Source organism: Paramormyrops kingsleyae, chromosome 14 (genome assembly GCF_048594095.1).
Source record: "Paramormyrops kingsleyae isolate MSU_618 chromosome 14, PKINGS_0.4, whole genome shotgun sequence".
NCBI lineage: Eukaryota > Metazoa > Chordata > Actinopteri > Osteoglossiformes > Mormyridae > Paramormyrops > Paramormyrops kingsleyae.
Genome location: NC_132810.1, coordinates 19,923,369 through 19,935,452, shown reverse-complemented (window position 1 = coordinate 19,935,452; position 12,084 = coordinate 19,923,369). Strand labels below are relative to the sequence as shown.

The following is a 12,084-nucleotide window of genomic DNA, read 5'->3' as shown; positions in this document are numbered from 1 at the left end:
ATCAAAAACTGTCATTATATTTTATTTATATAAAAGTCGAAGTATTTTACATTTTGTTTGTTAATAGTGATGTAAAATTACATTTTTACAATCAAAAACCAAAATTTTGTAGTTTATGTATATCCAAATAAGTTTTAAAGAAACAGAACTCCTAAGACAAGTGGTAAATACTTCTATTGCACCACATCATTAATATACAGGGTGTACATAAAGTCTCCTTACAATTTCAAAAATGTATTACAAAGGCAATCGATGAGATCTTCATCAGATTTGTGATTATCAAAGTTTTTAGTCACGTTGCAAACAAAGGTATGGGACATCACTAATCTAAAGCAGATGATCACTGAAGCCATTGCCACCATTGCTGAGGGTATGCTACAGCGAATATGGCAAGAAATCGAGTACCGTCTTGATGTGCTTCGTGCAACTAATGGTGCCCATATAGAGGTGTATTAAATGAGGCAAAAAACTTAAATATATACATCTCATTTTATAATAATTTCCACATATCTATCTTTTCATTTGTCTTTGTAATACATTTTTGAAATTGTAAAAAGACTTTATGGACACCCTGTATACTATACTAAGAAAGGCACTCCTAAAAAATTGGTTGCAAACGCAAGTCAACTAAAAATGACTGTAAAAAAATTCCTTGAAAAGAGCGACACCAGGCGTTGTGAACTGAAAATATGAGTGCATCGCTTTCTCCTGAACCCGTAAAAGGCCAATGCAGATTCATTTCTAAACTACTTCCAATACATTATGTCAGCATCATGCAACCATTCAAAAGGACTGCTGTGAAACATTTTGCAAAAAAATCAAACATTTTAGATAGTTTAATGATGTTTAACATATATACATATATACACACACACAGACAGACAGACACACACACACACACATATATATATATATACACACACACACATATATATATGTGTGTGTGTATATGTGTATTTACACATATATATGTGTAAATAATATATATATATATATTATTTTCAGAGAGCAGTGCTCCGCTGTGTCCCGTTTCCATTTCTGATGTCCCGACTCTCCCTGCCTTGCGCCTGTACCCTACCATCGGAGCCCCACGACCCTGAATAAGACAAGTTGTTACAGAAAATGGATGGATGGATGGATAGATAGATGGATGTCCTGACTCCTAGAACCTCCCCCAACAGGTCCGCGATCCTTTTGGTCGATTCTCTTTGCAAAGACGCATCAAAACACGCCCACCACTTAAACATTTTTCCCAATCCAATATTATATAGACCAAGGTCAAATTTAGCAGCGGTATACTTATTTTGAATGCAGCCCATACAAAACATTACAGTATTACCAAGTATTCAGTCCATCCGTCACTGTGAATGCGCGGATCAGTGGATCAACCAAAGCGCCTGCGCAAAAGAGCGAGCTCCACCTGTTATTAACGCAAGCCCCGCCCACCAAAAGGAGACGGCCCCTCCCTGGGTTGTACGGCGAGTAGTCGAGTCCGTGCGCGGCTCTCCGAGAAACCCCGGCGATGGAGGCGAGCGTACGGCGTGAGCGCGACCGCCATTTTGCATCTTTCTGTGCGATAACGCGGCGCCGGGCTTGAGCCGGGGAGTTGCACACCATTTTTAATTTTTGGGGAAAACACATTTCCTTAAAAAAACAAACAAAAAAGAAATAATAAACTTAAAAAATACACCACTTGATTTAGTCACCATTCGGCAGGTAGGAAAAAAATATTTATTTGAAGTGTCAAAAACGTAGCTGAAGTAGTGGCTCTCTTAGTGCCGTAGAAACGGCGTGGTAACCGGTCTGGGGGCCGGGGGTTCATGACCGGCGGTTCGAAAATGGACTCCGCTTGTGTTTGCGCACTAGGCCTCTGCTTACAGTAGTGGAAAAACTAAAAAAGAAAGAGAAATGTAGTTTTAGTGGGAAAGTGTCACCAGTAGTAAATGTATACCCTCCCATCTCTCAATAGCGCGGTCTAGTTGAGTGGCCTTTCCGCCGTTCAGCAGGTTGCTTTTCATTTACTTTTTAGCCTGTACACTTTTTGTTCAGCTGGCTAGCTTCTAAACTTTTTGGCAATGTAATTTTGTTTTTACGGTGGTAGGTACCTAGATAAATCTATTAATCTCTGAAGTAAATTGACAAGTTATTAGCTGGGGAGATTTTGCTTTTTCCGTTCTGACGGGCGTTGATTATTTGGGCCCTGCTGCGATAATCGGTTAAATACCATATTTTGAACAGTTAGCTAGTAGTCTATTTCCGTGGGGACTTTTGTGGACGGCGGACCGGTTATAAAGGTTAGATTTTGGGGGAATAAAATACGGGTCATCAGCCGTTTGTCGTTTAATTAATTTTTGATCACGAGTATGGCAGGAAGCTTTAATGACAGTAGCCTGCATTGGGATTAACCGGTCGAGTCACCGCTCCCAATGTTATAATAAAATGATTAATATGCATTTTCAATTTGTACTCAATATTATCTAGTAACCGGAAGCTCGGTGGTAAGCAGAAACACGTGTACTAGGGCTGGACTCGGCACAGCGTGTTGGACTGGCCCATGAAAGTGTGAATGGGCATTGTTCAGCGCTGCTATATTCTCAGCTTCCCCCAACTGGCTCAGGGCAGGAGACCTGTCAAACAGTAACTTACAGAGTGATCTGTTAGTGAAAGTAAACCGTATTCTTTGTGAGGACTTAACAGTATAATTCCTCCAATAATTACTGTAATTACATCCAGTCTTACTTGGTTCTCTGTGGTGTACATGCTGATGCTTGTGGTTCACTGGGAATGTACCTTAAATGGTATCAAATTTATTGGCTTTGTCATAATTTATTTGGATTTGGACTAAAACCACAGCAGGGGGGCTTTGAGTTCATATTTGTGTTGTATATAATAGCACCATAATGATATAATCACTAGCATTACTGTGATTATTGTAGCACAATCTGCTAGGGTTATCTCTGCACTCCCTTCCCAACATCTAAAGTCATGAGACATTTTTATTTTTATTACCATATTTTTGGATTAATTTGGCTCATTGCGTTTACACAGATTTCTGGAAAAATGGCCACTGAACACATTAATAGGAATGGTACAGAAGAACCTATGGACACGTCTGCTGCAGTTACCCATTCTGAGCACTTCCAGGCTTTGTTAGAAGCTGGTTTACCACAGAAAGTTGCTGAAAAACTAGACGAAATTTACCTAGCAGGTAAGACACACGAGCATTTGGACCCTTGCTATCGTTTGCAGTTGCATGTCCTTTAACGCTGAGGATCTCTTCCCTTTTTGAAAGTGGGAATTGGGATACGTAAGCAACTTTTTGTGGTTCCCCAACAAAATGGGTACTGCAGTGTTTAAACAGAGACACCTGCTTCCTCCCCACACAGATGTTTTGTTTGAATCCAGTTTGTGCTTTCTAACGTGTGGAACATGTGATGCAGCACATCGCAATCATTGATGAGACTTTGTGAGCCGTGGACTGCGAGACGAATGGCATACAGAATTATAACTGTTTGAAACCACAAGTCTTCCTGCCGACAGAAGCGTGGCAGCTGCTGTCATGCTGTGTGAATAAGCTGCGTTGTTACTGCAGTATCATTTCCAATGTGATTCTATGATTTTTAGTACAGTTTTGTTGATGGTTTTTCTCCTGTTCTTCACAAAATCTGCTCCTGTTCTCCACAAAATCTGCTCCTGTTCACCATTAACTGTACGATTAACTACAGATTATATGTTTAAAAGCGTCAGGCTTTATTGAGGGTAATTTATGATACCAACTTTGATTCTCATGCTCTCTGCCTGTTCCAGTTGTAGAAAATCTGTGTGTTGACAGGTCAGTTCTCTGTCCTGTTGAGCCTGTGGTACCTAGCTTGGTTAGGTGCCATGAGTGCTTTCTGTACTGCGGCTTTTATGTGACCTCTTAGTGTGGGTCAGGAACATGCTCTCTCTCGGTGTCGTCAGAGTTTCAATGTTTCCTCTTCTTCTCCAGGTTTGGTAGTACACAGTGACTTAGACGAACGGGCACTTGAAGCTTTGAAAGAGTTTAATGAAGACGGTGCTCTGCAAGTACTCCTAGAGTTTAAGGACAGTGACCTTTCACATGTACAAGTAAGTGTGTATCGGTGAACTGTGGCTGTAGTTAAGTCTTTCAGAGGACAAGAATCGAAATTTCCAGGTTGTTGTAGACAAATCGTCTCGCCCTCCCTTACAGAACAAAAGTGCCTTTCTGTGTGGAGTAATGAAGACCTACCGGCAGCGGGAAAAACAAGGGACAAAAGTATTGGAAAGTAACAAAGGACCTGATGAAGCCAAAATCAAAGTATGTCTTTCCTTTTTGCTGGATGTGTATGTGCTAAAGTCAACACTCACCATGCTCGTGGTGGGGGAAGGGCTGATGTGTTGATCTGTGACATTGTCTCTGAGTACTTGGAGGGACCCTTTCTGTAGTACTATCAAGTAAGATGGTGGACTTTACTGGCTTTAGTAAAATATACAGCCCTATGGAGGAACAGTATTCTAGAGCATTTTGGATAGAATCACAAGCTAAGCAGCAAATTAGTAATGCTGTTCTATGTTGCAAACAGGCTTGGTCTCCTCTGTGAGCTAAAGCCCAGTGCCTGTGGCTGTAGCCGGCTTTAAAAGCTTTTAAAACTTTGTAAAAGCCTCTGGGGGTTTGACAGTTGCAGGACGGTCCTACAGGACTGCAAAATTATGGCTGCAAAATTAGTTTCCATTTGAACCTCCTGCTGTCACCCATCTTGCCCCACCCAAAGTGGACTTTTGGGACCGTCTGATTGATTGATTGGCAGATTTGTAATTGTTTAGTGGGTTGAAGTTGTTCGTTACACTAGTTGCTATAGCCGCTTGTGCCGTGTGACGTAAACAATTTTAAACCTGAAACAGGCCCTGTTGGAGAGAACTGGCTACACACTAGACGTGACCACAGGTCAGAGAAAATATGGAGGTCCCCCTCCAGAGTCTGTGTACCCAGGAACACAGTCCCCAGTGGGCACAGAGGTAAGCCTGCTGATGTCGTAATTGCTGTGCACATCAATTTCAATCTTTCTTTCTAATCTTTCTAAAGATTGTGAGATCTGTTAAACTGGTTGGATTTACTAGCACAAAGAGTCAAAGGTTTGACAATCCATCTGCAAAGTGGGACGATTTCAATGCCTTGACCTTGGAGTTACCAAATCATTGCTATGACATTGCAGGATAAATGTGACCTTGGTCTGATGTCACCTCTTCTCTTCAGATATTTGTAGGCAAAATCCCGAGAGACTTATTTGAGGATGAGCTTGTTCCACAGTTTGAGAAGGCCGGGCCCATATGGGACCTGAGGCTAATGATGGACCCCTTCAGCGGGCTGAACCGCGGATATGCCTTCATCACTTTCTGCACTAAAGAAGCTGCTGAGGAGGCTGTGAAGCTGGTATGTTGATCAGAAGATGCAGGTAAACAGAAGGTGATGAGCAGAGGTTCAAGTTTGGTAACTGTTGGTATGTTCCTCTCTCTCCCCAACACCGCAGTGTAACAACAGTGAAATACGGCCTGGCAAACACATAGGAGTCTGCATATCTGTTGCTAATAACAGGCTCTTTGTTGGCTCGATACCCAAGAACAAAACGAAAGAGCAGATCTTGGAGGAGTTTGCTAAAGTCACAGGTAAAGCAATGACAGTGGAAAGTCGAGGGAGATTTAAAGATGATTCCTTCTCATGAAGCTTCTAAAGGAAGGAGTGGCACCCTTAGTTGCGTACTGTATGTGTTGAGGTTTTTTTTGTTTGTTGTCTAGACGTGGCTAGTCTCATAGGCCTATTGGTCTCACGCCTTATTGACATGCTGCCCTTTTTTGATCCCCACCCCCCACGCCACCTGCATCCAGAGGGTCTCAGTGATGTAATATTGTACCATCAGCCGGATAACAAGAAGAAGAACAGAGGCTTCTGCTTCTTGGAGTACGAGGATCACAAAACTGCTGCCCAAGCACGGCGTAGACTAATGAGCGGGAAGGTGAAGGTGTGGGGCAATGTGGTGACGGTGGAGTGGGCCGATCCCATTGAGGACCCAGACCCGGAGGTCATGGCCAAGGTACCTACCCTGAAGGGAACGGTCTTCAGCTGGAAGACGAGCCATAGGGCGATGTGGGCTCCCGGCTCGTGGTATCCGCTGTGGAATTGAAATGGTTTGTTTTTGAGTTGTGAATGTGGTTTGAGGTAGCCAACCCCAACTTGGATTTTCAAAGGAAGTGTGTGTTTAACTGCTGTGGATTCCTTAATGTGTGATGTCTGTTCTTCTTTGGCCTAAATATTGTGCTTTGATTGGCAGGTGAAAGTTCTGTTTGTCCGAAACCTTGCCTGCACAGTAACTGAGGAGATCCTTGAGAAAACATTCAGCCAGTTTGGTAAACTGGAGCGGGTAAAGAAACTGAAAGATTACGCCTTCATCCACTTTGATGAGAGAGATGGCGCCGTGAAGGTACAGTTGCTATCAGATGCCTAGCTGGGCACCCTTATCTTGGACAACGCTTATTTTTCCCCTCCTCTTCCTCTCCGTAGGCGCTAGCTGAGATGAACGGCAAAGATGTGGAAGGAGAAAGCATTGAAATAGTTTTTGCGAAGCCCCCCGACCAGAAGAGGAGGGAACGCAAAGTGCAAAGGCAGTATGCTAAAACAACAATGTAAGTAAAATGAGGGAAGAAGAATCAATAACTGGTGGAGAAGTTCCAGCTGACTTTATGGCACCCGCTTGCTGTACGTTCTGTTGAGCTGCTTGAGTTTTCCCCAGCTTCTTTTCATGATCTGTGGCTGCATGCACTCTTGGCACGTCAACATGGCGAAGATGCTTTTAAGATCCCGTGTTTCAAGCGAGCAGTTAGGCTTTTACGGAGTTGTTTTGACATTAAATTAATCAGGCCTCGTGGCACTTTTCTTGTAGTATGTGAATTTGTTTGTGCAAGTTGTTCCTGTGTCCCAAAATGAGAAATGACTTTGAATTATTATATGTAGTTGTATATCAAATTGTCCCTGGCTGTTTTATTTTGAAACCACACAGTTTGACAGGTCAGAAGTAGGGTGGCTTTTTTCCTACCTGCTGTTGGAAAGCTTGTGCTTTGAACTCTTCAAGGTAAATTTTTAGTCACTGTGCAAAAATTCACCCCGTAAGCTACTGTTAGGTCAACATTTAAACAGCAGTAAAAGCTAGTAGTTTATTTCATTGGCTAGTTGATGCTGGACTCTTCAGTGAGCTTTATATGATGTACTGAAGTATTAGATCAGGAATGGTTTGATGCATTTCCTAAATGGGAATCACCCTGCAGAATACAGAAACTTCTCTACTTAAGACTTAGATACGTTCCGAATGGCCGTTTGTAACTTGAAATGTTCGTAAGTCATTATTCAACATAATTTTAAGGGTATACGCAAGTACAACCAATAAACACAATTTGGACTTACGGTCCTCTTTGTTTGTATGTCTGAAAGTTCGTAAGAAGAGGAGTATCTGTACTTTTAGATTTGGTTGACTTATCCAGGCTAACTCTGCCATAACTTTCTGTGATGGCACTTTGTGCAGATTTCTGTCAATGGTTGTAGTAAAATGGTTCTTCAGTATAACACTTGTCTTGAACAGATGTGTGTGCATTTGAAGGGACTCAGATGATGGCTGTGATGTTCTCCAGGTTTTCTTTTTATGATTTTACTGGTGCTCTTTATCATTGGATCCCTATTGTTTTATTGCCTTTTTTTGTTATTTGCCAATTTTAAGAAATGCACTGGAATTAGCTAAATCTGTTTACCTTTTCACTGTTAGCAGTGCTACATGGTACACTGTCATTTTTACCCTATGGTGACTGTTCTTGTTTGGTCTAGATGCGCTAACATTGTGCTTAAATGTAACGCTGCTTGATTTCTTCCTTGTTCGCCTGTTTGGAACGTGTGATCATCTGTACCCGTCGATGGTAACAATCTTCCTCACCTTGTTTGCCTCAGGTATGACGATTACTATTACTACGGCCCATCATATGTGCCACCTCCTATGAGAGGCAGGGGCAGAGGAGGAAGGGGGGGTTACTCCTACCCTCCCGATTACTACGGTTACGAAGACTATTACTACGACTATGGCTACGATTACCACAACTACCGCGGCGGCTACGAGGACCCCTACTATGCCTACGATGACTATCAGGTCCCCAGCCAAGGGAGGGGTTCCCGGGGTGTCGCCCCGCCCCGAGGCCGCGGGGGGGCTGCCGCAGCTCCGCCGAGGGGAAGGGCCGGCTTCTCACTGCGGGGCGGCCTGGGTCCGAGCAGAGGCATGCGAGGCGCCAGAGGGAGCGTCCACCCGAGAGGCCGCGGGGTACGTGGTGCGAGAGGCGGCCGCGGTGAAAGTGTAGGAGGCAAGCGCAAAGCTGACGTTTACAACCAGCCAGATTCCAAGCGGCGCCAGACCAATAATCAGAACTGGGGCTCCCAGCCCATTGCTCAGCAGCCGCTGGTGCATGGTGGTGACAATTCTGCTAACTATGGTTACAGACCTGACAACCAGGAATTTTATCAGGATTCTTTTGGGCAACAATGGAACTAGAAGATTAGGGCTCCAATTTACAGAAGTGTTGTGTAGAGACTTGGGAGACGGTCTCTGACCGACCCACCCTTAAATATGAACAGTTGCCACTTATGTTGGTTTTCTTTTTGTATTTTGATAATTTTTATTTCTTTTTTTTTAAATTGGTGACAAGATTCCACTTGTATATATTTTATTAAACCACTTGGACTGAACAGCAGATACACTCCACTTCTGACGAATTGATTTTACCATTTTTTTTCCGGGTATAAAACAATAATTAGGTCTGGAAATTTTTAAACTTGCATTCCTGTGCTCAAGCATATAGTCTTATGTATGTTCAAAAAATAAGTATTCTCCACATGTCCTAAGTAGGTTAACAGCAAAAAAATACATCAATTTATTGTATCAAATATAAATAACCATGTTTGTTACAACAATAATATTGCTAGAAAATAGCTTGTCTTGTTCTGTTTTTTAATAAGGACGTTCAGTCCTAGTTTTGGCTTGTATTCTTTGCTGTTTGTCTGCTTTAATAAAAGTACACAAGTCAGTGTTAAACTACAAACTGTGTTTTCAAATTCGTGTTTGGGCAAAACTCTCTTCTCAATTTGCATTCAGTCGTTCAACTCCATGCCAAAATATGGCGAATGAAGGTTTGCACGTATTATTGACGTGCTGTAAATATCACCTCGTATACCATTGGGTTTTTTAACTTAAACTGAATTTAATTGAAGTTAAATTGAAAGTTTATAAAAGCATCATTTTCAGTTATCACTTTAGAATTGCAGGATCTGTGTTTACCAAAATGCTATAATCAATGCTAGTAATGTACTGAATTCACAGCAATATCGATCCTATATAAAAAAAGACTAAACTAAATTTGCCGTCTGGATTGAGTACAACTGTCTAACAAACAATTTCTAATTTCTAAGTTGTCAAAAGCACAGTTTGATAATGAGTCATTTCATAAGTTGATCCTGGTTGGAGTGCATGAGTTCAGTGCCTGTCAGCCTTTTTTTTTATTGATCTTTATGTACTACAATAGCTTTTAAACAAGCCTGGCTGAAGTTGTCCTTCAAGAATAAATTAGCATGTTAGCTAGTCATGTTAAAATGGCATTGGTGCAGAGCTGCTCTCGTACCTTTTATAATGAGTGTTTTTCTCTCCTGCTGTGTGTGTGGGTGTCTGTCGTGGATTTTCTTCTAATCGCTTCCTTTTGTCACCTGGCTAGCAGGATAAAAGGGTCGAGGCCGGTCCTGACCTGTAACTATGAAGACTGACTTGTTACACCGGAGGCTGCCATTGGATGAGATGGTAAGGTCGACGCGATGGCCTTACAGAGCAGTCTGTCCAGAGCCATCATAGTACAATGCTCAAGATGCTACTTCCTTGGACTTTTTTTTAGCTGCCACTTGTATCTCCCTTTGACCTTTTAAAAATACACCTTTTAATCAGTTAAATCTGTTAATGGGGAATTCCACTGAGATTTAGTCCGTTCATAAGCTTGAACTTCTCACTGCGATGAGTGATCGATGTCTGGACATTTTCCCTCGGCCTTGCTGTGGCTTACATTCAAGTGCTTCAAGGTATCATGGGAAAGTTTTTAAAAGGATGCAGTTCCTGTCTTGTTGATATTACAATATAGGAAAAGTGGGACTACGTACAACAGGCGTTGACTTCCGAGATCAGGGGAAGCAACGCACCAGTTCTCAGTTCCAGTCATGTATGAGTACGTAAACAGATGCGCGCACACACACACACACACACACACACACACACACACACACAAAATATATATATGTACACAATGCACACACACGTTCTTTCTTTGTTTTGAGTGGAATTTCCCCTTGTATGATGCCTGAAAGGAACCTGAGTTTGAAAATGTAAGATGCATTTTGCACTTAAGTTTGAATTTATTGTGGCCTGGAGGAGCTTGACGGTATTTTTGCTGGAATATCCACTTAATTGTTTAGTTTTGGGCACCTTTGGGGCAAAGATTGGTAGATCTGGGTATAACCAAAAGGCAGGAATAGTCGGGCATTCCAGGAAAGTGGTTCTTTTCAGAACTTTAAGGGTCTGTTTAACTACCTCAGTATGGAGGATTTAAACTGCCTGGGGTTTGCTGTAAATAGGTGACTTTACTGATGAAAGCAGGGCTTGTTCATCCATATTAAATATGCACAAGGGTGACAACAGATACACTGTTGGCCCAACGCTACAAACAGTCAAACTGGGCGTGTGAAATGGTCTCATGTGATGAGGCGGAACAAGCCTTGCTTCCATCATTTTAACTGAATTGGCTGCCTTGCTTCTTCAGGTGAAATAATTATGGTCATATGACAGTTGGGGAGGGGGGGGGCAACACTTTTGTAACATCCTAATGACATTGACTGCTTTTAAGTCTTGCAATGTCCCAGTTTTTTCCAATGGAAGAGTGGTTTCTTTTTAATAAACCTTTTTGTAGTATTAACGTGTTTTCCTTAAAGGTTGCATACACAGTTGTAAGAACCATTGTTTGTTCATAGACTTGTCCTAATTCAACATGACTCTGTTGGCTAACATTCTGATATCCAAACGACAACATTTTTCATTTTTTTTTGTCTGTTAAGTACCCCTGAATGTTGTGTTAATGCATATCGAGCAGGCATTACACTGTAGCAGTAGACTGGACAAGGCTGTTTGGTCATCCAGTGCACTCCAGCTTCTGTTTACACTTAAAATATTGTATTCAAACTTCATACATCAGAGACATCCTCCCTATAAGTGTCATTACAACAAGCATTTGCTTAGGGCAATATTACCAGTTGTGAATATTTGGTGGCCAACAACTTTTGCATTCCTGCAGACTGTTTTGTACTGTTAGATGAAGTGAGTGTAACTTATTTTTGTAATAAAATTTTTGATTTTTTATTGGTGTCCTTGTTTCTTTTACTGCTGTGGCATCCTAAATATCGGCCTATTTAATCTGTGCTTGGTACGTGTATGCAGCACCGGCAGGCCCTAAAATAAAATTAATCGAAGTAGCCAAATATCTATGTGAAAAGGTACCTGGTCTGACAATGTTTCATTATTATTATTCACTGCACCATTGTAAATGGAGTGAGAAGCTGCAAAAAATAAATAAATGAAGCTTTGTCCTTTGTCTTCATTTTTGGCTTTGACGTGGAGCACTTTTGAGCATACCTAATCACATTGAAATCTGTTAATTTTGCTGCAAGCATTAGGATGGGAGCATCAGAATATAATTCTTGATGAGAAGATAACCTGTTAAGCTTGGAGAATAGTTGGAATTATATACATGTATGTTTTTTTTGCTTTTTCATAAACTCTTATCAGAGGAAAAAAATATGCAGTAGAAATCTTGAAAAATCAGTGTTGATTCATAATCTTAAGTTTCTTTTTCATCTGATAAGTGTCATTGATTCAGCTCTCTTTCACATACAAATGCAATTGGATTTAACTGGTAGAATGTTTTTCACTCCCTTTCAATGTACTGAAATTCCAACCACAAATTGTATGG

At 41.5% G+C, this 12,084-nt stretch overlaps 1 protein-coding gene across 6 annotated transcripts; it reads left to right on the top strand.

The window, feature by feature from the left end:
* Nucleotides 1-1,483: 1,483 nt before the first annotated feature.
* LOC111857931 (heterogeneous nuclear ribonucleoprotein Q-like) lies at nucleotides 1,484-11,472 on the top strand. 6 transcript variants are annotated; one of them, XM_023839190.2, is made up of 12 exons: nucleotides 1,553-1,716; nucleotides 3,049-3,208; nucleotides 3,989-4,107; nucleotides 4,211-4,318; nucleotides 4,903-5,016; nucleotides 5,255-5,431; nucleotides 5,529-5,664; nucleotides 5,884-6,089; nucleotides 6,327-6,476; nucleotides 6,557-6,678; nucleotides 7,988-8,351; nucleotides 9,796-11,472. In XM_023839190.2, exons 2-12 carry the CDS (start codon nucleotides 3,061-3,063, stop codon nucleotides 9,826-9,828), a joined length of 1,677 nt encoding a protein of 558 aa, XP_023694958.1. In that variant the 5' UTR covers nucleotides 1,553-1,716; nucleotides 3,049-3,060; the 3' UTR covers nucleotides 9,829-11,472. The 6 variants fall into 6 exon arrangements, with proteins under 6 accessions (XP_023694955.1, XP_023694956.2, XP_023694954.1 ...); XM_023839189.2 differs by having other exon boundaries at nucleotides 9,793-11,472; XM_023839187.2 differs by lacking the exons at nucleotides 1,553-1,716; nucleotides 9,796-11,472 and adding an exon at nucleotides 1,484-1,541 and having other exon boundaries at nucleotides 7,988-9,126.
* Nucleotides 11,473-12,084: the final 612 nt, after the last annotated feature.

What these genes read in the sequence shown, in the direction of transcription:
- LOC111857931 (XM_023839187.2), top strand. Translation starts at nt 3,061, where the DNA reads ATGGCCACTGAACACATTAATAGGAATGGTACAGAAGAACCTATGGAC. An exon ending in CTGAGGAGGCTGTGAAGCTG is followed by an intron (nt 5,432 to 5,528) that starts GTATGTTGATCA and finishes CCAACACCGCAG; the next exon opens with TGTAACAACAGTGAAATACG. An exon ending in GGAGTTTGCTAAAGTCACAG is followed by an intron (nt 5,665 to 5,883) that starts GTAAAGCAATGA and finishes ACCTGCATCCAG; the next exon opens with AGGGTCTCAGTGATGTAATA.